The sequence below is a fragment of the Microcebus murinus genome, chromosome 14 (genome assembly GCF_040939455.1).
Source record: "Microcebus murinus isolate Inina chromosome 14, M.murinus_Inina_mat1.0, whole genome shotgun sequence".
NCBI lineage: Eukaryota > Metazoa > Chordata > Mammalia > Primates > Cheirogaleidae > Microcebus > Microcebus murinus.
Genome location: NC_134117.1, coordinates 62,294,961 through 62,320,419, shown reverse-complemented (window position 1 = coordinate 62,320,419; position 25,459 = coordinate 62,294,961). Strand labels below are relative to the sequence as shown.

The following is a 25,459-nucleotide window of genomic DNA, read 5'->3' as shown; positions in this document are numbered from 1 at the left end:
GCAATCATCCAAGCCCCTGCACTCATGTAGCAACGATGCTTACATGCTTTCCATATCCCATCCCCCCCCCCATGGGCAAGCGTAAGAATGAGGCAGTAGCCCAGCTGCCATGCTTAGCTTGGAATCTGGAGACTATCAACTTTTGTACAGCTTTTCACATAGGAAAACACAATAGCTATTGTCTCCGTTTTTGTTTTTGTTTTTTTTTCTTTCAGCTCTTACCTCTCCAGCGCTGAAGGAAGGTAGAGCTCCTGGGCTCACAGTCAAGGTGTGTGCAGGCAGATTTAGGCCATTGGGAAGACAGCAGAAAGTGGTTGGGAGTCTCCGTTCTGCCGCAATTGACTATAACTTCCGGCAGTTTCCCAGCCTCCCTGAGTCTTAGTTTCCTCACCTGTGAAATAAGAACCACAGCACCTGCCTTGTGTGCTCCCAGGCATAGGGTCACCTGAGATTATAGAGGACGTCCTTTGCAAACTGTACGGTGATTTAGCCACAGACAAAGCAGCATCAGCCAAAAAACAGCCTGATGATGATGACTCAAGTTATTTAGAACGAGCTCTTGCACCCCACCCATGCCTACACTCCCAGGCTGAGTCCGAATAATGGCGGCGATAGATGTGGGCAGGGTGTCTGTCCCCTACCGCCCACAGCTGATGTTCGAGGAAGAACCACGTCATTCCTCAGCTAACATTTCTAACGTTGGGCCTTCACCAAAACTGCAAAACCTAGTCCTTCGTGGTTAACAGCACTGGGGAGGAACACAGCAATCCCTAATTAACCCATAAGGCTGACAAGACAGCTTGCACCTTAGCCTGGACAACCTCAAGGAATGCAACACCAAGGTCAGGTCAGAGTTATAAGCGGGGGTTAAGTAGACAAGCTTTGGGGTCAGACGGGCTGAAGTTTGAATCCTGGCTCTGCAATTTTACCTTCCTGAAGTTCCTCTATTTTGCCATCCTTAGATGGGAATGGTTATACTTACCTCATTGGGTCGTTGGAATGTGCCTAGCACACACCAGGCACATACTTAGTGCTCAGTACAGCTCTATATGGCACCAGCTGCATGTCATGCACCCAATTGCAGGCTATTGATTGGCTGATTTCCATCTTCCTGAGCTGAAGGAGGGTAAGTGTGGAAGGGGTAGGTGGATTGGTTGTGTTATTTGAATTACACTTAATGGCCCAGAAAGCACAGAAGGAAAGAGAATTTGGCCCTCAGTAGTGGCCTGTCACCTATCAGGAGCAGCAGAATGAACTGGAATCCAGGCCTCCCTGGCCATGCCTCTGCCTGAGCCTCCACTGGTCAGAAACCACTCCCTGTGCACAGCTCACAGAGCCTCGGGCATCCGAAAGGCTTCCCTGCCCCAGATGAAATCACCCTCTCAGTAGCCCCGGGCATGGCCCTGGCTCAGCCCTGTGCTGCTGCATAGAGCAGTTCCACTTCTGCTTCCCAGTGGTGGCCCTGCAGAAAGCACCTTTTGTCTCCTACTCAGGACCCCTCATTCCTTCCTCAGTCCCCAGTGCCCCAGAGAGGCAGTATGGCCCAGTGCTTAGCCACGAGGGCTCCAGAGCCAGACAGACATGCAGTGAATCTCATTTGGCCTTGGTCCAGTTACTTACCCTCTTAGGGGTAATGCCTCTTCTGTAGTACGGAGAATTTAGTAGAAAAGATACCTCATAAAGCCTTGTGCATAATGTGAATACCAGTCCTAACTCATATTAAGCACTTACTAAGTGTTAGTAATTTTTATAAAATGGAGAATTTAAAGGAGCAGATAGCTCCTAGAGGTTTGTGCACAATGCAAGCATAAGTCTTAATGCATATTAAGTGCTCCATTAAACACTAGTAATTTTTCTTTCTTTCAAACTCTCTGGTACTTATGACTCTGACACCTTTAACTGTTCTAATATTGTACCATAATCATATATATATATATATTTCAAAGACTCCCTGAAAGGGGCTGGTTTCCTCCTACCGCCCTGGCCGATACCTCTCAGTGTGGTTTGCTGACGCGGGCTCCCTGGATGCCTCCTCCAACTGGTGCAGGGGGCGCCAGGTTCGTCCTCGGCCCTCGCACCTGCTCTATCTACCCCTGGTTTCATACACTGCGTCTAAGACTCCCAACCACGTTGGCCGTGGCGCAGACATGTCCATTGAGCACAGACTCATATATCCGACTGCTTACTCAACGTCTCCCCTTGGATGCTGTGTAGCAAACAGTCTCACCCTGCTGTACAAGAGGTCCCGTCTTTGCCCTTGGCGTCTGGGAGGTAATGTGTAAGCCCTTGGAATGTCACACCCGGTAGGAGCAGGACTCCAACAGGCAAAGTTCAATTCCTCGGAATAAGGCCCCCGTGGGCTCACTCGGTCCCTTACCAGCACCAGCATGCGGGTCTGTGTCAAGGAGCCGCTTCAGTGAGGCGGCCGCTCTTAGACAGGCTGGATGTCGGCCCTGCATCAGACAGGGCAGGGCGCTGAGCCCCCTGCAGGGGATGAGCTTATAGTTCATGACAAAGTCTAAAAACAGGGTTTGGTGCGTCAGTCCCTGCCCTAGCACAGGTCAGAGGGCAGAGGTGAGAGTTGGTCAGGGTTGTGGAACAGACTGCTGACTCAGTAGTTCTCACTAAACAAAGGGAGAGAGCAAAGTTAAGGCTAAGGCCTACCTTCCTCTTCACACCCTGTCCTAATGCGTGACCCACAGCAAGTTCCAAAAGCTTCTGCCAGGCAAGTGAGAGAACCTGCTGGCCGCTGAAGACGTGGTCCTGCAGGCAGGCCTGGACCCGGTGTCCCTGGAAGAAGGGACCATGTGTACTTCAGGGGCAGGGACTGCTTTCTACCCCCTCACTAGGGAGGGGGGGGGGAGCCGGCAGGCCCTGCACGCCAGTTAGGAACCGCTGGAATGAAACCAGGTCAGGACAGGAGAGGACAAGAGCCGCTTGGAGTCCTCCCATCTCCCCCACCTACTTGGAAGTACCTGGGGGATTCCTTTTTGTTCGGGTTGCAGAGAGAAGACTTATACAATGATGGAATAAAAGGCAACTCAGACATATTCCCTCCAGAAATAAAGGTAGCTGGAAGAGAAAGAAAGAAATCATATTCTTTCTCTTGCAGCATTTTTTCCCTTCTCTTATAAATCAAAGTATCTGAAAGGTCACTCTTGAGGCTAATGGCTTTGCTTCTATTCCTCAATTATGGGGTCTGTGTATCACAAGCCAGAGAGGCGGATACGGCAGATACTCTTATAAAATCTTAAATTGCAACCACGCGAATAGCAAAACTTTCCTGGGCTCTTAGAGTCTGGCGGTTTTAAAAATTGAATTTATGGGTTGTTCTGCTTTCAGACGTCCCTCACCAATTCTGGCTTTGAAAAGAACCATAAACCCTGAGTCAGAGGCTGGTTTTCCAGAGCGTCCCAGGAGGCAGTGATCTGGTTCACACACCCATATGCTCATCTTGTATCCCCACCCATCCTCCCATCCCCCCATCCATCCATTTTGATATTCATGTGTTCTTGCAACACAACTGGCCGAGTGCCAGGCTTGTCATGTGCGGTAGGGATACAGCAGGTAACTCATTGACCTGGCCCCTGGCCTTGTGGAACTGGCACCAAGATGGGTACAGACAAGTGTAGCAGAATGATTTGTTAGAAATGTACTATAAACTGGATTTAAAACAACGGTGTTTTATTCCTCCCCAAATACAAGCAGGACTTTTGGTCCTGAAGGCTTGGGCTTCCTTTGCCTGCCAGGTAAGTATGTGAGTAAGCTTTTGTTTTCAAAAACCCAGGTGAGTGGTCCCCTGCTGGTCACTGAGAGCCACCCTTTAGTCACTGTTTTCAGCTTGCACAGGTTTTTAAAGACCCTGGATCTGGGCAGGTGGGAGACGGCATCCTGTACTGATATGAACCAGTCACTCTCTGCAGGCAGCTGGGTTTGTCAAACGTCTCTATATCTAACAAAGAGAAATTAGGCTGGTGGTAACTCTCGACCTTGGTTACAGATTAGAATCACCTGGAACGTTTTAACATCCATATGTGCAGATTGCACCCAGACCCATTAAATGAGAAAATCTGGAAGTGAGACCAGTCTTCAGTAGTTCTTAAAGTTCCCCAGGTGAATGCAATGGAATGGCTGGTGGAAGGTGAGGCGTTTGCAGCTTTGAGCACTGGATATTGAAGGAAGTGTTGTTCCAGCCCGTCCAGATCAGCTGCAGGACAGGGAGGGCTGGGGTTTCTGCTCGTGGTGGTAATGGGAACCCTTCTCAGGCCCATCACCCTAAGGATGGCAAGCTCTCAGATGGGGATGGAGCCTGGACCCCAGGCTGCAGGGAAGGAAAGGAGGGCTGCGAGGGGCAGCACAGCAGCCTTCTCGGGACACAGCGGCATTGTCAGGGGGAGCAAAGTGAAGGAAATAGGCAGCCACTGTGGGTCGTGTCAGCCTCAGGGTCCTGTCTAAGGACAGCCCAGAATGACTGGACCTGGCTTCCTCCTGAGCTGAATCTCTTAGCTGGATTGTGTCTTATTTAGAAAAATTAAGAGATGTGTCACTTTTTGTACCTCAGGCATCACGTAAGTAATTCAGACCTTTTCCCCACTCAGTGGACGTGCAGGGAGGCAAACGCTGACAGGGAGAGACGCTGCCGGAGCAGGAAGGGGGGTCCAGGCTGGCTGGTACTTCTCTCCTTTCACAGCACAGCCCGCCACCCCCACCTGCCTGCTCAGCCCCTAACCACCCCCCGGCAGAACACATCTTCTGGACAAGGCTGGCAGTGGTGCGGTGGCCTTCATCAGGACCCCAGGGAGAGCCACCTTAACCCCAGGGTGGAGGGAGTGGCAAGGTGGGACCTGGGGCTCCAGGCAGCCATGTCCTCTGGGGACCATAAGAGCAATTCCTTGTACTGTGACCCCCACCGGTAGTTGTACTTCCTCAGGCTCCCACCCTCCTGCCCTCTATCCCTCCCATCCCATCCCATCCTGTCCTATCCCATCCCGTCCCATTGTCAGCCCCTTTTTCTTCTCCAAGCAGGCCTCTGTGCCATCCGTCTGAATTCCTCCTCTTAGCAGCAAGGCCCAGACCTCAATATTCTCCTGAAGCATATGGCTTTAAGAACTCTCCCTTGCTTACTGTTGGGACTACCGACTATATTTTATAGAAATAAAAAACTGTAAGCTTGTTCTCTCTGTTGGCACAGCCACCAAGGAACAGCTGGCAGCTTTGTAAATGGCTCCATTAAATCCCAGCTCTGTAGCGGGGCAAAGATGTCCACGGCCCAGTGCATCTCTGCCTCAGCTACAGTCGGCGTCATCTGGATGGGTTTCTAAATATCAGATGCCCGGGCCCCCACTGCCCCGGAGATTCTGTTTTAATTCGTCTGCAAGGGGGGAGCCAAGCATCAGGATGGAGTTTTTTAAGCCCCCCCCCAGGTGATTCTGACATGTGGCCAGGATTGAGAACCACTGCAGGGGACCCCCCCCAGCACCTGTTTGCTGGGGGAGCTTCTCTGAAGAGCCGTGGTCAGGGATGGGACAGGATGAACTAAAGTCTCTGCAGTCAGTCACTACCTTCCTTCCAGGAGGTCTGCAGGTTCCTGCCTAACTCCCCTCCAGGTGGTGTAGACCAGGTGTCCTCAAACTACGGCCCTTGGGCCACGTGCAGGCCGCCTAGCACATTTATCCGGCCGGCGGGGTGTTTTTGCTGCCGCTCCCTGTCCTGCTTAGCAGCAGACTCGTCCCCGGCCCACAGTGCTCACTCTCCAACAGTCTGAGGAAAGAGAACCCCCCTGTTCAAAAAGTTTAAGGAACCCTGGTGTAGACACTGCTGGGGCCGCCCCATCTCCATGCAAATACAGTTTCCAGGATAGCTTGTTTTCACCTGGTGGACTTTCTCTGAGCAAGTAGGATGGGAGGGGTGCAGCGGACATCAGACCCAGCCATGGCCCTTCCCTAAAGAGTCCCCTGTCTAACTGAGGAGTTGAGCACATGGCCTGCAATGCAGTGGGAGTGTGGCAGGCACTCAGGGAAGGGACAGACAGCATGTGCCATGATAAAGACGGCAAGATCAGAGTCCAGCCCGGCTTAAGGGAAGATGGAAGAGAACAGAGTCAGGGAGAGCTTCTTAAAAAGGGGCAAAAGATTAAGTAAAGCCCAAGGGCAAGAAAAGGTGTAAGTGTATGAGGAAGGGAAGATGGACGGAGAAAACTGGTTTAGTGGTGCCTCCCCTTCCGTCATCTCCTCTGGGGTTTTGCATCTGCCTCCTCCTTCCCTGCATCTCCTACAGTTGAGAGAGGGGGGTAGAGAGTGATAAGCATTTGCTGGACCATAATCCAAACTGTCCCATGTCACACCTCCCCGTATGAATAAACAAAAACGCCTTAGCATCGACTGCTTTCCAGATCCTGTTCGAGTGTCCCTATCTGTTCCACAAATATCCTTTTTACAGTCAGTTTGTTCAAATAAGGATCCAAACAATGTCCACACATTGCATTTGTTGATCTAAGTTTCTTTCCATCTAAAAGTTACATCCCCACTCCACTCCCACCTTTTTGTTCATGTCATTGCTTTTTTGAGGAAGTGGCGTCATTTGTCCTAGAGTCGTTAAATAAATTAAAATGGAGCTGAGGCCTGAACAATCCCTGAGCAGACAAAGTCAATTAGGCCTCACAAGTGACCTTAACCTTGACTGATTTGCAAACATAAGCAAAATTTAACTTGAGCTATTTCTTGTAAATGCCTATATTAAAGAAAAAACAGAGCATAAGCTCAACCAATCAGAAGCAGCCAAAAAACTTATATATTAATAACTAGGGACTTCCCAGTTGGATAGACCAAATGAGGCAACTGTATAACTGCAACTCATCAAATATTTTCTTTGTTTTACTTCCATAGTCCTTTAAAAGCCTCTCCCTTGAGTTCTCTCAGTGGAGCTCCCAAACCACTTCTGGTCTGGAGCTAATTCATGAATTATTATTTGCACGAATAAATGTTTTTGAAAAAAAAAATTTTATTGTGCCTTAGTTTGCCTCTTTTAACAGAATTTCCCTCATCCTGAATTTGGCTCACTACATTGTTATATCAGGTTTAATTTTTTTAAAAGAAAAAAACAAAAACTCAGGCAAAGAATCACCGGCACAGGCAAGAGGCAGGAGGACCTACCTGAGAAATATTTTCTGGATGAATAGAATGAACAAAACATTGGCTTTCTTTTCTTACGCTGGTCCTCAACTTGTGGTCTGAAATGAAAGGAAAAAGCAGGATGCAGCTATTTCCATTTCAAGCCAACTTTGGTAATGTTCTAGACTTTGGGAATGTGGTAAGAAAAGTGGCGAATGAGCATCAAGGACACATCAGAGAGGCGGGAAATGGCATTGAGGTTTGAACCAGCTTAGCAGAGGTAAATAAAACTTAAAGTGTGGAAGTTTTCCAGTCACCCACCCTCTGACCCCTCTCTGAGGGAAGGTTAGAGACTTGCACAGCCATGGCCAATGGCCTTTACTGCCCCCTGATGGTGGGAATCCTTAACAACAACGGTGGACTCCGCCCTGATTGCCAGCTTAGCTGTGGAGAAAGCCAGTGTGGAGACGGACTCTTACTGGAAGTCAAACGGACATTCTCTACTCTCAAGAATATACCCGAGAACACAGTGTATAAAGTAATGAATGCTCCATATTTTTTTTCTTTGTTGAAGGGAATTGGGTGAAATAGGATTTTTCAGATTTCCTGTTTGAAAAACCCATCCTGCAGCAATACTGCAAACAGTTGAGTAGTCTGTACCTGAAGTTGCAAGGTTTATACATCCCACCTAACCATAATAAGACATGAATTTTGATCAACTCTGTTAAAGGAAAGGCTAGCTTATCATTTTAATTCTTTGTATGAAAAAATATTATAAAATGGCAATTACATGGAGAGATGATCAAAGTGTATCAAGCCAAAAAACTGTAGAAAGATTTAAAAAAAATCCTTATAGATATGCGTAGACAGTTATTTAGTAAAAATATTATGCCATCTTTCTGGATTTGGGGATGTTTGTGGTATTTGGCAACTTATTCAAATTTGTGCTTTGTGATTTCTTTTCATATTTTAAATATTCGCTTTTATACCTAAAAAAAACTTAGGCAGAAAAAAGTGAAAGTTAGAAAATAGATGAATTAAGGAGTGATAATTAGCTTTGCACAGTTTGATTTAACAACAAAAAAAATTCTTTTAAATAGTGTTCTCCCAGGGCATTTTAATTAGGACTTCATAGAGTGTTACAACTTGAAAAGACCTTAAGATGATCTTATGCACTTTATTCCTCAGACAGCCAAAGAAACTAAAGCCGAGAAAAGGAACCGGGGCCCAACGTGTCACACTGTAAGTTAGCAGCAAAGCCAAAATTAGAAGCCTGGCGGCTGCCTCCTGTCCACACAAGAGCTGGTTTGCAGCCCTCCAAGAGGTGCAGGGACTCCTGGGGATTAGTCCCATCGCTTACTCTGAAACACACAAACACTGACAAAGCCCATCTGCGCCACAGCGCCACAAAGCCAGGTGCCCCAGGCCGAGCAAGCAGAGAGCAAGGCTTTCCCCCCGTATCATCGTTTTTAATCCATACATTACACGCTGCATGCAAGCAGGGTCTCAGCTTCCCACCTTCCTTTCCTGCAGCTAGAGAGGTGCTGCGGGTGCCCCCTGCTGGCCAAACGGAACATCGCAGGCCTGGCCGCCCCTCTTTCCTCCCCCCTCCCTACAAATTTGGGGCTGGTCCCCGGTAGGTCTCGGTTTAAAATGGGACATTGGTGTTTACAACCAGTTGATCACGAGCAGTTAGAGATCCCTTTGTTCCTTCTCCACTCCCACTGCTTCACTTGACCAGCCTTTAAAAAAATAAAATATAAAATGGGACAATTCTCCACATTAGAGGGTAAAGGAAATGTTCCATGAGACGCTGTTGGACTCATGCTCAGTTGAGACCATGGCAACCAGGATTCCATCCACAAGATCCTGAAAGGGTGAAGCTGAGAGAGTGGGGACCAGAACAGAGTCCTGAAATCTAATGTGCATAGACATCACCTGGGGGCCTTGTTAAATGTAGATTCTAATTAGCTAGGTCTAGGGTAGGGCCTGGAGCCTGCATTTCTAACAAGCTCCCGGGGGGTGCTGATGGTTCAGAGACAACACTTGGCAAGATTCCAGATGGACCAGCGTGGACTTGGGGGTCAGATAAAATGGTCTGAACCTCAATTGGCCACTTGCTTTGTGATCTCAGACAAAGGGATTAAACATCTGGAACGTTGCATTGCTCACGTGTAAAATGGGCACTGCAGTGTGGATTGTAGAACTACCATATGTAAGTACTTCATGTGACGTCTGGCACATAGTGGACGTCCGGTAAATGGTGACTGTTACTGTCATGTGGATTTTTCCCAGTATGTTCATGTCCTCAGCAGCACACTGCTCATAGATAGTGGTAAAGGGCTTTGATTTACACGACCATGTAAATCACCGCATCTCAAACTTATGCGTGTCATAGTTTCGTTTATTAGCCCCTCACCGCCAAGGTTAGACCCAGCTATATCTGCAAACCCTGAGGCTTACGGCCAGCTTGGAGCCGAATGCTTAACAGTGGTCTCAGGCGACCTGATGAATGCACATCTTCTCTCCCATCCAGACTGGAAAGACACAGAAGAAATAAGATTGATGCCTCATCGCCACACTGGAGGTGAGCCTATATTTCACATGTGCTCTGGGCAGACACTGGAACGTGACCTGCACATAAAATCGTCTGGGAGCACATGGGAAGGAGCTCGTTGCTGTGGAGCTGGAAAGTCGGTTCGTGTACCAGCATGAGTATTCTGTAACCGAACAGCTTCAGCAAGCCTCGTAAGCCAGTTGAGCTTCAGTGTCCTCATCTATAAAATGAGATGACAATAATAATACTTCCAAATTAGACCCAGAATGGGAAGTGCTTTGAAAATGATCATCCTCCTTGCCTTGGCTCCTCTTGTGGGAGAAAGATTGGAATTCTTCCACTGGGATCCTTTCTCCACTGTTAGCTCTGGACCCATGAGCCCAGGAAGTTGGAGGCACATGTTGCAGAAATGTCCATTTGTAAATAAAACAGGTTGCAATATATTTTACAGTCAAAGAGTTTAGGTCACTAGGTGTCAAAGGCCCACTCCCCAACTGGGTTACGTTTTGAAGCAAAGAGTGACTGAAACAACTCAAGTCCCATCTCCGTAGCAGAGCACAAGGGATCCTTCTGCACTGGCTCCTGGCCCTCTGCAGCTCATTGCTGACGCCCTCCCTGGTAATGCCAAGCTCCCCAGACCCTGGGACCCTTTCACACTCCGTTCACGGCTGTCCCTTGCCCTCTCCGTCAATCTTCCCCAAACTTCTGACTCAAGGATTAGGCAGGCTCTTGGTTGCCAATGCAGGAGGACACTCACAGGATTACCAGGACGGCCGGAGAGCGCAGCTGAATGGGCAGACTGAGGGCAAGTGCAGTCAGAGCCATAGCTAAGACTGCAGCGCAGCACAATCTGGGGACATGCATCTGCTGCCACCACCACCACCAGCCCTGCAAGTTGAGCCTGCCCCTGCACTGCCACCATCACCACTATGTGAGCATCATGATGGTGCCAATCCTTTCCTGACACACCTTCGTGTGTCACACACACACACACACACACACACACACATGAAACAGAGTCCTTGAACTGTGCTCCCGGCACCCCTTAAACTTAGTCATATGGTTTTGCATTTTTCTGACTAGGCTTCTGGGCCGCCTTAGGGCAGCCATCCCAAAGGCTGACCACGAGAGGAGGAATCCAGTACCAGTGGCTTGTGAACGGAAGGTCTCCCCAGGAAGCTGGAGGGGTTGGGGGAGGCACAGGAAGGACCGGAAGGGGTGGGGCCAAGCCAGGGAGTGAGCTCAGGCAAAGGTGAAGCAGAGAGTGACTGCAGGCTGAACTCTCCCCCCACCCCAAGGAACGCAGGAGTATTGTCCCACCCCAAGGCAAAGGGCTGGGCGTCCATACCCCATGCCTGACCAACCTTGGTTCACAGCAGCGGGGTTGGAGAAGGGTGGAAACATAAACTCTGAGACGCCTCCTTGAAGTGGCTCCAGTTGCCCTAGAACAGTGTGGCGGAGGGCAGCAGGCGTGAGCTACTGAAAGCTCAATGTCAACAGCGGTGATGGCACAGTGGGCTCCTGGGGATGGACAGAGTGATGCCACTGTCTACTCCAGTGACCCCACCAGACCAGCCAGCGCTGCCTGTGTCCGACTCGTCCCTGTGTCCCCAGCACCCAGTGCAGTCCAGGAGCTTGGCAGGCATCCCGGACGCGTCCCAAAGGGAGTAGAAGCTGGCCAGACGGGGCACATGTTTTCCAGGTGTAACACAAAGCAACAGGGACACGCGCAGACCCTAACAGAGGCAAGCAGGCAAGCGCAGGGCATTCCAGCCTGGATTTACATTCTCTATTGCCTTACAAGCGCCGGAGGTCAGAGGCCCCCTGTCATAGAAAGGCCCCGTGGCGTGTCCCGCCCCTGCGGAATGAGCGCTGGCCTCCAGGGCGACGAACAAGCTCTGGAGTTCGCGGACGCAGCAGGGCTGCGACTGCCCATCCCTCTGGGGAGAGGACAGAAGCTGGAGCTAATGTGAGCGGCTTTCAGCAGTCACATAAAATACCCAAAGGACGCAGGCGGTGGCTTCAGCCGCACGCTGCCCTGCGCCTGCCGGCAATTGGAAGGCCGGCCTGGACAGGCTGCGAAGCCGCTGACAGACTGACGGACGGACGTCCTTCCCCAGGAGAGCTCGGCGGGAATCCAGTCCCCGCCTCTCATTTTAGAGTGAAGAAGCTGGGGGGGGGGGGCCGAGGGGGGGCGCAGATTTGGCAAAGGCCCTTAGCATTTGGGGATGCTAAGAAGAGCCAGGTCCTTTTAGTCTGAGGCACAGGCTGGAGCCGCAGGGGTGTGGCAGGCCACCAAGAGAGGGACCACGAGCAAGGCCCTCCTTAAGGTCGCCATGACCCAGGCGCGTCGCACGTAGGTCCAGGCTTCACACCAGCACTGGCCGCGGGGGCTCAGGGCTGTGCGATGGCTGCCCGTGTGGGTCAGCTGGCAGGGCCACAGCGCTCAGACGTGTGGGCAAACATTGCTCTGGATGTTTCTGTGCGGGTGTTTTGGATGAGATTAACATCCAAATTGGTAGACTTTGAGTAAAGCACATCGGCCTTCCCAAGGGGAGGGGCCTCATCCAATCCACCAGAGCCGGGATGGGGCAAAGGGCTGACCTCCCCCAAGCGAGAGGGAACCCCGCAGCAGCCTCGGATGAGGACTGCGACATCGGCATCCCCGATGCCACCGGCAGGTCCTCCCGCCCTGGCACCGCGATGACCTGCAAGGCATCCTGTTCACCTTGGGCTCCGGCCGCCTCTCAGGAACACTAATGCCAGCAGGGCCTTGGCCCTGGGACGAGGCCTCTCGTCCCTCGGCTTGTCCTCGCTCCAGAGGCCTTTGTTCCTCTGGAAGCATGAGCGCATCGTGGTTTGGCACGGTGTGGCGATGGCGTCACAAAACTCTCAGGCTGAGGGCTCAGAACCCCAAAGGCTTGAGGACTACAGGCCTGGTGAGGACACAGCACAAAGCTCTGAATGTTTCCCTGCCTCTGATCGGCAGTCGAGCCGGGGCTTTCCAGAGGGCCCTGGCCCTCCAGAGCCGAGCCAGCCCATGGTCACAGTGTGTGTGTGGGGGGGGGAGGGGGCGTGCTGCAAGCAGCGTGGGGCAGGGGCGGGGGACAGGGCAGGCATGACTCAAGGGGGGCCCTGGAGAAGAGGGAATGGAAATCAGCTTCCCCAGGAAACGCCAGAGCCAGGGGAAACACTGCAAGTCACGCTCTCCGTCAAGGATGTGAGGGATTCGGGACAATTCCCTGGGGCCGCAGAGCAGTCAGCAAGGGCAAGGCAGGGCCCCAGGAAAGGGGCTGGGGCAAGAGGAGGCGTCTCCTCTGGTGCTCCACTGGGCCTGTTGTGGCGCGCACACACACACACACACACACACACACATACAGATGCACAAACACAGACATATAGACATGCACAGACACACAAACACACACACACAGACATACGGACACACAGACACACAAACAGACACATAAACACACACAGATACATGCACAGACACACAGACACACAAAGCACAGAGGTAATGACACAGACACAGATACAACACAAACACACACACAGGCACATGCACACACACTGAGACCCTCCCCCATTCAGAATTGCAGACAGGAATCACCCATTAGGAGTGTTTTCATAAGGAAACCAGAGAATCCATATATCAAATTTTTGCCTTTTTTGAAAACTGTTTCAAACCTGTTTGTATCATAGAAAATTTCAAACATATACACAAGTAGAAATAAGGTATACAGTATAATGAGCCACCAAATACCCACCTCTCAGCTTCATGAAAGTTTTAAGTTCACAGGCTGCAGTCCAAGTATAAGAGAGCTATTTACAAGACCACAAATTAGACCAAACCAGTTCAACCTTGCCCACTGTGACCCTTGGACTAGATAGAGACCCTCCAAGCTGGCAAGGGGAAAAGAATTGGACAGAACAACATAGTCATGTTCTATTGAGCAGCCCCGAAAGGAGCCAACATCCTGGATTCCTGCAGGGAGGCATGGTACACCCAGCTTGGTTGGGGTCTGAGAGCCGACCCCAAACCTTCTCATGTCCCCCATGTCACAAGGCTCAGAAAAGCAGAGTAGGGAAGCCACATGGAGTACCCAGGAAGACAGACCCACAGCAGGTCAGAATGAGACCCAAATCTATATGTTCTCCCAGCAGCAGAGCCCTGTGCTCCTGAGGCAGTCCCCACACATCTGGACGAGAGAGCCCAGAAAGCAGACAAGCCCTTTCCTGCATGGCTTTGTGCAAGAGCAGACCTGTCGCTCTTTGAAGCTAGGGCAGGACTATCGGTGGTAGAGGGGGAATCCTATGGCTGAGAACTAGGCTGGAGCCCCTGCCAGTGTCCATCAGGGAAAAAGGACAGACCCCAAAGATCTGTGGATGTTGAGTGGGATGGAACATCTCCTAAAAGGTGGACACCAGCCTCACCACCTGCCAGGATAAGTCATGAATATTCCAATGCCGTCAAACCACCCTAGGAAGAACAGAGTGCAAAGTGACTGATTTTAACTAAAATAACCAAATGTGAGTCTCAGCAGAATGGGACCTTGATATAAAGTGGGTTCAATTATAAAAAAAAGTTAAAGTTGCATTTCTTGCACAGCCTCCTTAGTTATGAAGATTAAATACCATCACCCCCATAAAGACAGCATTTCACACTGTCTTGTGCCCCATGGAGAGGGGCACTTACCTTCAGAAACATAGAGTCCCCATTTCCTTAACATAGACTGATGCAGAGGCCCCGTCCCAGGCCAACAGTGTCAGCATCTCTAGAGCTGGAACATGGTTGTTTGTTTGTTTGGATTATTCTAATGTGAGTACAATTGGAAAGTGCTTTAGATCTCCCTGTTCATTCCTGGCATCTAATCCTGCAATGTAAAGACATAAAGAAGACAACTAAAGATCTTTTACCTCTTTGCTAGTTTGTTTCCTGTCCTTCCATTTTTGCAGAATTTCGATGTAGCCATATCAGACTTAGCCAGAAGTCCCCACCACAGTTAAATTTCCTCTCTCCCTTCTAATTTGACATAAACCACCCTAGTCGTTTCATCTCATGTCCTAATTAGCCAGCGAAGCAATGGCAACAGCCATTTTCAATGGTTGTCCCCTAATTGTGCAGAAGCCATAAAACAACTACATGGAGCAACTGGAAAGAACTGCCTCGGGGGTGGGACCCAAGGTCTACGTGTTCTCCCAGCAGCAGAGCCCCGGCCTGCAGCCTAAAAAGACACATGCAGGAGCCCCAAACCACAGGTCCAGACAAAGAACCTCTAGGGAGGCCAAGGCGAGAGCATTCAGTGTGCTGACTTCCATGGTGGCCTTGTCAAATGACGCCTATCGTGACTTTGGAGACTCCAAAAAGGAAAGAATCTGCTCCACGGGGAGGGTGGAGAAAGGTGGTAGAAGTGGAATCGACCTTTAGTTAGAGACTGTTCAAAGGTCACATCCAGGACAGAAGTGCAGCTGGAGTGGGTTCATTGCTAAACGTAAAACCAGCAGGGACACTAGGAACTTGATCCTAAGCGGCACACCAAAGGGGTGTCACAAAGGGTGCAGCGGCCGCCATCCCAGGGCCCAGGAGCCACTGCCATGTGGTCTGTCTCCTCAAGTATGGAGGGAAGGATTAGGGTCACCTCATCGTGTGGCACTGAGACACCACTGCGAAGTTTAAATGCCAGAGGTCTGGTACTGAGCTATGGCTTCTACCTTCCAAGCAGGGAAAAGGATGCACCTTAACAGCCACTGTGAGGTGCCAAGACGTCACCTGGCAAGGTGGCCATGGCGGATGAGGCAGGAGAATAGGCAGAGACACTGTCCGAGTGCCTGGGAGGACTCGGGTTGGCGGGACAAGCTAGAACACTGTGATACTATGACACAGTAATAAACACATATTCAGGTTCTGCCCCTGTTCCTGAGACTGCTCCTAAGCCCTTCTACATAGAGGTGCTAAGAGAATCTTTTGTTCTAATATTCGGTCTCTGACCAGGGTTCCTGACTCAGAGCTCCTCAGACCTTTGTAAGTTCCTGAATGACAGGAGCACCTTTTGTTCTAATGGAGCAACTCTTGACAGGCCCCTTGACAGTCTCAGGATGGGGGCTGGCTGTCAGCAGAACCAACCATGTGACTGGAGGGTTAGAACTTCCAGGCCCAACCCCTGACTCTGGGGAGAGGGGAGGGACTGAAGGTTGAGTTGATCACCAATGGCCTATGATGTAATCAATCACACCTACTTAACGATGCCTTCATAAAAACCCAAAAGGAGGCGGCTCAGAGAGCTTCCGGATTGCCAAACACATGGAGCTGCCTGGAGGGTGGCACCCCCAGAGAAGGCATGGAAGTCCTGCACCCCCTCCCTCATACCTGGCCCTGCACGTCTCCTCCATCTGGCTGTTCGTAATATACCGTATAATAAACAGGAAAATGGAAGTGTTTCCATGAGTTCTGGGAGCTGTCGTAGAAAATTAATCAAACCCAATGAGGTGGTCATAGGAACTCGGATTTGTAGCTGGTGGGTCAGAAATGTAGGTGACAACCTGGGGCTTGTGACTGGCATCTGCAGTGGGGGCAGTCTTGTGGGGTTGAGACTTTAGCCTGTCGGGGGTCTGAATCTCATTCCAGCTAGACAGTGGCAGAATTAAGCTGTAGGATATCCAGCTGGTATCCGCTGGACAATTGTTCGTTGGTAGGGAGAAATCCCCACATATTTTGGTGACCCGAGGTGAAGTGTTAAGTGTCATATGTTATATGTGCCAGTAGGAAAACCTTTCTTTTTCCCTATATCTCCTACAGAAACACCACAGGACTAAGTTTGCCCTCCAGATGTATTCCTTGTCCCTCTCCACCTTGGAGAGCTGGCCCGCATAGATTACACCAAGAGTTCCCAACCCTCTGGCTTTAGGCTGGTTCTGCCAATGGAGAGCCCAGCAGGGAGTAGAAGGAAGGAAGAGGGTGAGGCTGGGGTAGTTATTCACTGCCTGGCTGCCTCCTTGCAAAGTGGCCTTGGGCTAGCTCTGTCCCTAGACACAGTCCTTCCCCATCCTTCCAAAATGGCCAATTCTATGTGCATCTTTCTTCTCTTCCTGAGCTGCCCTCTCCTTCCTTGTTATGGGCTAGCAGGGGAAGGCAGGATGCTACTAAGCCCAGGTCACTGTGTTTCCCACGATGGCTCCCCTATGCCACCATCTTTGTAAATGAACCCTCCTCACAGGACCCTTTTCTGAGGCTCCCTCCTCTTCCCTCAAGGGATCTGACTAGTATAGACGCCAGCAGCCCCTGGATCTGCTCTTCCCAGCCCTTCCCAGGTGTCCATGGAAGAAGACACATCGCTGTCCAATGGGACAGACGAATGATTCCATCTGAGGAAGTAAGAAACAGAGACAAGAGAAAAAGTTCAAGAGTCTATGAAATGTGTCTTCAACTTTTTCTCCTTTTTGAGTCGCCATTGTACGTTTGAGTACAATTGGTTAAAAATTAGTGTTCAGAGGCTTTCAACCCTGTTTGGAGAAATGGTGCCTCCCTTAAACCAATAATTGAATTGCTTAATTGAGAGCATAAATCTCTATTGTGAATACTGACATTTTCTCTTTAACAGCTGTGCGTGCTGCAGCTACTGGCCTGGGCTGTACTGTTTCTATATGTGTCAGGTAAATGCTTTTAACACACAGTATTCCTCCCTTGGTATATACTAAGTAATAAAGGTTAAGTTGTTCCTTAAATGATTTTACATTTCTCTTTCAGCTATGAGTTAGTGCCTGCTCATAAGGTTAAGAATGTTTCTAATGCAGAGTGTCATTAATTAGTTTCCGATGGCCCGTTTGTTCCGGGATTCCATGCCTCTTGAACAAATTGCTAAGCTGTTAATGGAAAACGATATTTTGTTCAGCAGACTAGGGAGGTGTCTGATTTGTTCCCAAAATAATGTGCTTGAGTCAGACTCTGGGCTACTAGAATAGAATTTTTTATGAATTTAGTTAGATATTGGAATACTGATTTTTTATATCAGTGTAATATTTTGTCATTCTGTTTGTTTTGTTTGCCATTTTTTTCCTTGCTTTTCATAACTCATTAGAAACTAGATATAGGGGAGGAGGCCTAATTATCCAAAGAACTTTCTGTGCTTCTGTTCAACAATCAGCTACCACTAGACGTGCGAGGCTGGGCTGGAAGTACACATGTGCCCCACGTAAGGAGTTGGGTTCTCCTCCTTTTCAAATTGCACAGCAGCTGCCCAGAGAAAAATGAATTGTTAACAACAGGATGAAAAGCAAACATTGCAGCCAATCAGAATAAGCCAAATATAAAAACCCATGAAAATGTAAGAATAAGAGGGAAATTAACGAGAAGCGTGCCAACATAAGGACATAAAAGCTAGTTAGCAGTATACAACATTGACTAAAGGAGACAGGAAAAGATATATGAGGAGCAAACCAAGTTATGTAAATTCTACACTAAATTTTTTGGCCAAAACCCAAGTTATTGGTCCAAATTGCTGTTGCCCCGTAGGTTGCCGGAGCCACCTGTGGCTGCTGGCTGAGAATCTGCACAGAATGTGTCCCTTATAAAGAATTTGGTTGTGCAAATGTTTAGTGTGTGTGATAGGGAGGGGTAGAGGAGGATATGCTAGTGGGCCCATTTCAGGTCTAGATTCATACACACACACACACACACACACACACACACACACACACACACACTTGCATGCCTCCAGATCTTTGCTTATGCCAACTGTTCCCTTTTCCTGAAACCCTCTTCTATTCTTCTGCCATTTACATTCAGATTTATATCCATGACCCACAAAGAATCTCTCTTCCTCCTATACTCTGCTGCCCCCTCCTACCTAGGGCGTGGAAGCAGGAGGGGTGTCCACGCAGGGCAGAGGCCTGTGGCGAATGGGCCAAAGGTTCGCCATGAACAAGCTCTGCTCTCTGCTCGCCTGCTCATTCTACAGAGGATGGGTGCTCCCTCAGCCTCCTCTCTCTCAGCTTCCCTCCAGGGGTTCCTCTGGCCACCCGACCTCTGACACTGGGTGCCTCCAGGGTAAGAAAGTTCCCACCAGAAGGGCAGCTGGCACGTCCATTTTTGGGTCTGTCTGCAGCTGTACCACCTCACTGTCCTCCACATAACAGTGTCTAGCAGATGAGCTTATAAGCCCGGCAAGTGCACGAGCTCGTCCTCTGAGATGGGGATATAAATGGGCCCAAGACACCACTCACAGGAGGGACTGTCGCAGCTGCTACTCAGCACGGTCAGTGGAAAGAAGACATTGAATCTCACTGAGTGTCTATCATGGGCACCACACTGCACAGATAACATCTTTGTAAAGCCCATCAGCTGACGTCTACCAGGAATACACGTGCAGCCCAAGTTAGGGTTATTAGCTCCTTGCAGCAAGGGAGAACGAACACCAGAGTAATCCTGGAACATCAAAAGGCAAAAGTTAGGAAAAAGTACTTACCGAGATCAGGGAGCCGGAGTTCAATGTCCTTGGCAGAGATTGGTCAGAATCAGGAAATAAGGGAGTTGCTGGAACAATCAATGATTTTATCTTTAAAACAAAAGTCATGAGATGTACACCCATGTTCAGAACCACATTATTCACAATAGCCAAATGGTAGAAGCAATCCAAGTGTCTCCTGACAGATAAGTGGACAAATAAAATGTGGTGCACATATACAATGGAGTAGTATTCAGCTTTAAAAAGGAAGGAAATTCTGAGACATGCCACAACATAGATGAACCTTGAAGACATTATGCAAAGTGAAATAGCCAGTCACAAAGAGACAAATACTATGTGATTCCACGTTTATGAGGTACCTAGAGTAGTCACATTCATAGAGACAGAAAAGTAGAATGGTGGTTGCCAGGGGCTAAGGGAAGAGGAGGAAAGAGGAGTTATTGTTTAATGGGTACAGAGCTTCAATTTTGCAAGACGAAACGAGTTCTGCAGATGGGTGGTGGTGATGGTTGCACAATAATGTGAATGTACTTAATGCCCATGAACGGTACACTTAAAATAGTAAATGTTATGTTATGTACATTTTATTACAATTTTTTTAAAAAGTCATGTAGAAATACTGTTTGATCAGTGCGTCTGATGGCCTATCTACGACATACGGGCTTGCATTTGCTGGCTAAAAGAGTTTGCATTTAAACAGTGTCTCTGGCGTGCTATGGCTTGGCTCCATTTTCCTCTTTTGCGAGTCACAGAACAGATTTGCAAGATGTGATTTCTGTTTCAATTCTCAGTTCCTCCATCTCAGACTAGCTGTCAGCAGAGCGAGTTTCTACTTTCTCAATCTCATTGGTTTGTTTGCTTGTTTGTTTATTCCTCTTATCGAAAAGTAGTAAAAGAATTGAGATTCCAACCCAAAGCAACCAGAATACTCAGCCTGGAAGTTTCTATCATAAAGGTTCCCTAAAGGTTAAATCAAGCCTTTGAGATATGCACGATCCACTTGTACCTAACAATAAATACAATTCCACAACCTTGACAGTTCCAGCTACCCTCTGATACACAGACAAATATGGCATTGCCTGATTCCCAAACCTCCCAGATTGAAGGGCAAAACATACACATACACAGTTGTGTGTAGGAAGTAAGAATAAATTCTAAGGAGTGAAGATCCTATGCCCATGTAAATTATCTACATACTTACGATACTGTTTGCTTACATTTGTTTTGAATCCTTTCACAAGGAAAAGAACCTGGAATACTAGAGATAAGATTCAAAATTAAAATGGAACACTACTAGAGAATTTAATGCGTTCACTTAGATTTCTTTGAAGTATAAATGATGATGTTAGAATCTCCTTTAAGAGTACATTTGGACAAAGCAGAGAAAGAAGCAAAATAATTCCTAACATATGCACCATAATTTAAAGTAGGAACCGGCAAACTTTTTTCTATAAAGGACCGAATAGTAAATGCTTTAGGCCCTATGGGCCATACACAGCCAAAGACAATGTGTAAACAAATGAGTGTGGCTGTATTCCAATAAAACTTTATTATGAACACTGAAATTTGAATTTAATGTAATTTTTACAGGTCATAAAATATTATTCTTCTTTTTAACTTTTTCCAACCATTTAAAAACATAAAAACCATTCTTCTCTCTCAGGCTGTAGAAACATAGGGAACCTGCCGAATTTGCCCTGCAGCTATAATTTTCTGATCCCTGCTTTAAAGGCTGGTTGCTCCAAGGGCGGCCCAGCATCCAGGAGCTTGTCAGAAATGCAGAACCTCAAGCCCAACCCCAGATCCTCTGAAGGAGAATCTGCATTTTTAACAACAATCGCCACGTGCTTGTTTACACTGATTTAAGGTCCATGCAGACTGTGAAGCCAGACCAATCTCTGTGCTACAACTTTCCAGAGAAGTTCTGGATCTTTCTGTGCCTCAGTTTCCTGAAGTACAAGGTGGAGATGAAAGCATTGTCTCCCTCAAGCATGGTTGTGAGATTTCACCTGCACACATACACACAGGGTTTACAACAATGTTTGCCATTACTATTAGAATAGCTCGAGTTATTTTCAGCGCCACCCTCTGAAATGGGCAAAGCTGTAGCCCAAAGAATAGAGAAACTTATCTAGGATCACAATTTAGTCCTGAGGATAATGAAAGGGTCAAGGATATACAAGGACAAACTCCTCAGGTTCCCAGGTCTTCCAGTCCAGGCTTCTTTCCCTTCCAAGGTTCACTGTCCACGGCGTCTCTCAGCTCATGCCCCTGAGAATATCTCTGCCACACAGGATCTCCTTGAATCTATACCCCAAGTTGCCCTTTCATTCCTTGAAATTTATCTTCTATTAAGTTGCATAGTGTTTTTTACAACTTCTCTTTCTAGTTATAGATTGTAAATTTTTCCTCTGCTGAGTCTTGTAGCCGAGTGACTGTTTTTCATTATATTTGTAGGGCTCAGGAAAAAAAAAAAAAGACAATTCCTTTATTTGAGAATCCTGACATTTATTAGCATAATAAAACTCTCAAGATGAAATTGCAGTTTTCCAGACAGTAATTTCATTTGCAGGACAACTTACAAGGGATTTATTTTAAAGCCAGGTAAAACCTAAAATATATGAGACATGCAGAAAGTGCAGGCCCCAAATAAAATGAAATAAATGTGTTAGGGATGGAAAACTCAGCCATTGTCTTTCACATATTAATTAGGGGTGACAGGAACAACAACCCAGGGAGTCAAGGTCTCAACCCATCTTGGTTTGCTTTCAAAGCTGCTGCTAGTTCTTGGAACAGAAGAAGTTTCTTCCAACACCTTGAAAATCATCACATCATATCCCCTGACACATCGCTGCTAAGCATGAAATCGTTGTTGCTGTTCTTGTGGTGGCTTCTAGCAACACCTTCCATTTGGACAGAGCTTTCATATCTACCATTTAGCTGACCTGTCAAAAAACCCCGTGGTGACCATACGGAAAATTCTCTCAGTTGCTCGGAGGTTTCCTGGAGTTACATGACTTGAACAAAGTCATATAATTGGTAAGTAGCAGAACCAAAACTAAAACTTGGTTCCTCTGAGTCCTAATAGAAATAAGGTAATTTTAATAATAATTGGTTACAGTTTTAAGGCACTTTAGACTACAAAAAGTGGGTCCCCTCCGTCACTTCATTTTATGCATTCAGTGAGACAGACAGGAGGCAGGCAACGGAGCTGGGCTGCAAAATTGTTATTATTGAACACATTTGTATGATGAGTCCTTATCTTGGGCTCCCCTGTGGCAGAAGCTTATGTGCTGCTACTTCACCCAGGAGTTCAATCCCAGAGGAGCAGGGGGGAGGGGGGGAGGCAGAGAAGTAGGAAGAACAAGTAGGGGTCACACTGATCGTGTCACTGCTTGGTTTCGTCATGACTCATCGTCACTGGATCTTGCAAGACTGTCTCCTAAGAGACCATGTGAAGAGCTACCTCACAGAACAGTCCCGCCAGGAGGAAGAAGGGAGAGGAATTCATCTGCCAGCCTCTCACTCTCATTGATCTAAGGTTTATTACTGCATGGGGCATTAACTTCCCAGCCCTCTGTCTTATGCCTCTGTAGCAACAGGAAATGAGGCATGTGGCAAGGTACCATTGGCTTAGGCTCACAGGAGGCTGAACAACACAGTGAGCAGAGCAGAGCCTGTGCACAATCAGTGACAGTGGTGGTGGCTGGTGGGAAACACTCAGCCAACGATGCAAGGAGCAAGCAGAGCATGGGAGACGTTTGATACAGCTACCAAGTAAAGCAAATCAGTTCCCTGACATCCCCAGAGCCGTTCATCCTTTTCCTCTCACCAAACATAACGCTGCAAGCATTAAAATGCTAGGAAGTTTCAGAGTGGGGATTTGAACCCCAATCTTCTTGACTATAGACACTATAATCTTCCCATCATAATATGCTGCCTCTATTTACATGACCATGAATATAGAACACGAGTATGCACAAATAGATATCATCCGGCAGAGTCTTTCTGCTAATCTGAGGAACCTGCTCAGATCAAGCGACAGTAGAATCAAAATCAAAATGACAATGAGGACAGAGTTAATCATTTGAATAAACTGCATACAGAGGGCCCCATCCTAGAGAGCAGAGGCCTTATGTCTAAAAACCATTCTTGCATTTGTAATCCACCCCAGGTACATCTGTAGGAATACATGGAACCACTGCTTCAGTATTGCAAAACCATGGCCAAGATACAATTCAAAGACAGAGGAGGGTGGCAGAAAAAGAGGTTAAATACAGAAGACAGGACAGTATCGATTACCTGTCCTGGAAGCTGGGGCTCAGGAACCTTAGGTAAGTCCAATGATAACATCTACAAGGGTAATAACGAATATTATAAAAGATGCAGCAGCTATGTCCACCATAGAAATCTTTTACAATCTCACTTCCATTATTTCTATGATTTTATAGAGTGACAAGTAAGAAATACCTTACTAGAAACTGATTTGGTGTTGAGAAACTTTCAGAAGAAGTACATTCATTCAACAAACATTTATTGAATGTCTACCAATGTTTAACCATGTTAAATTCAGGGTTCGGCACTGGAATTATTTTGGATTATTAAAACATGATCCATGCACTCTAGGAGCTCAGATTAGGGTAGCTGTGGCAAGTAGGCTTTATCTTCTGAGGTCATAGCCAAACTCTTCATGAAAGAGTTGCATCAGCTATCAGCAATTTCTGTACTGAGCACCGGAATGAGACCAGCAGCAAATACGCCAAATACTTCATATCACTTGAGACATGCTAGTCTACTTGTTCCTCTGAGCGGTGATGGATCTTCCAGAAGTCCACAGGATTTGAGCTGGGAAGTTCTTAAGCTGAGTTCAAAAAGAGGGTTCCCAAAGGAATCCAATTGATCAGGAGAAAAAGAAATCATTCAAACAACAGGTGGTAGTCTGGCGGGCTGTCCCTCTGTCCGCAGGGCTCCTGCAGCAACTCTCCCCCCGAAACAGTGATAATTTCCTCCTACAAAAGGGGGCGGAAAGGAAAATTCACTTATAATCAAGAAAGAGAGATAAACACCTACCCGAGAGAGACTGGATTAAGATAGAAAGACAAAGAACATGCATCTGCCTCCCCTTCACTCAAATTTCTAGAAATGGCAGGGAAAAAAAATCTGCCTTTAAAAAGAAATAAATCCACAAAATTACTGGAAAATAAGAATAAATGCCAACAACAAAGTGAAAAAGGTTAAAGAATCCTTTAAAAAAACAAAAAAAAAAGTTGTGCAGGATGGGATTGTCAGAGGAATCGGTGTGGGGCAGGGCCCGGTGCAAGCTGGGGGCAGGTTGGGGGACTCTAGGCAGCTTTTGCCTCAGAGTTGTTTCCCTCAGGCAGCTCAGGAAATGAGGAGAAGCACACAGTTTCTTGAGTGGCCAAAGAGCTCCAAAAAATTCAAACACTCCCACGTCTAAAAGGTGAACGATTCACTGTCAACTCCAACCCCTACAGCATGAAGAGACTGGATTTGGGAAACAGAAACTCTATCCACTCATGGACAAACAGGAAATTTAGAAATAGAAGGTCACCGCATAGCCCCAAATCCATAAACATTTAAGGAAAATCATAGCCATAATAGAAAGATGCCAAACTCAACAATAGAAATGATTCTCAAGGAAATGTCAAGTCTATAAATATAAAACAAAGAGAAGGAGCCTGTAAGAGATGTGTATTAATCCCCTCCATGGAATAAGAAGATAAGTTGGAGAGAACATCAGTTAGTAAGTCAATGAGTCAGTCTGTCTCTCTCTCTCAAAAAAAGAAGATAAGTCATCCATGAAACATGAATGGACCATTTGATTAAGAAAAAAAAAAAAAAGAACCAATTAAAGAACCCAGATATGAAAAGCATGACTATTTAAATTAAAAAGAAAAATTTCAGTAGAAGAACTGAATAATAGCATGGACATAACTAAAGAGCAATTTAGTTGCTGAAAGAAATGTCACATCAGTGAGAAAGAGACATCTTAATAGAAAAATGGACAAAGGATATGAATGGATGATTCACCGAAGAAGAAATCCAAGTGGCCATTAAACATACGAAGAGATCCTCAGCATCAGTGGTCAGCAGAGAGATGCAAGCTAAACCACAGCAAGATTCAGTGTCTGCCCATCTGATGAAAAAAAGTAAATGACTGATAGGCCCTGGTATTGGCACTAGTCTGGGGAAACAGCCTCATATAGAGTTGGCAGGGGCCTGAATTGGCACCATATTTTTGAAGGGCAATCTGGCAGATCTTTTCTAATTAAAATGTGCATACTCTTCTCTGTAGCAATCCCAATCTA

At 47.5% G+C, this 25,459-nt stretch overlaps 1 protein-coding gene and 2 long non-coding RNA genes across 3 annotated transcripts in view; all 3 read right to left on the bottom strand.

The window, feature by feature from the left end:
- Window positions 1–230: 230 nt before the first annotated feature.
- Window positions 231–12,497, bottom strand: LOC142875671 (uncharacterized). The gene is made up of 4 exons (XR_012922988.1): window positions 12,395–12,497; window positions 7,152–7,228; window positions 2,665–2,790; window positions 231–391 (listed from the first exon to the last, which is right to left on the bottom strand). It is a non-coding gene; the product is annotated as an uncharacterized LOC142875671 (long non-coding RNA).
- On the bottom strand, window positions 9,493–10,568 carry LOC142875670 (uncharacterized). Its single transcript, XR_012922987.1, has 2 exons — window positions 10,424–10,568; window positions 9,493–9,886 (listed from the first exon to the last, which is right to left on the bottom strand). It is a non-coding gene; the product is annotated as an uncharacterized LOC142875670 (long non-coding RNA).
- A 10,712-nt stretch (window positions 12,498–23,209) lies between the features above and the next one.
- Window positions 23,210–25,459, bottom strand: part of SH2D4B (SH2 domain containing 4B) — a 72,620-nt gene continuing 70,370 nt past the window's right edge. The window contains exon 8 of the mRNA XM_020280568.2: window positions 23,210–24,139. Within this exon, the coding sequence (XP_020136157.1) occupies window positions 24,047–24,139 (93 nt within the window). The 3' untranslated portion in view covers window positions 23,210–24,046. The remainder of the gene's footprint in view (window positions 24,140–25,459) is intronic.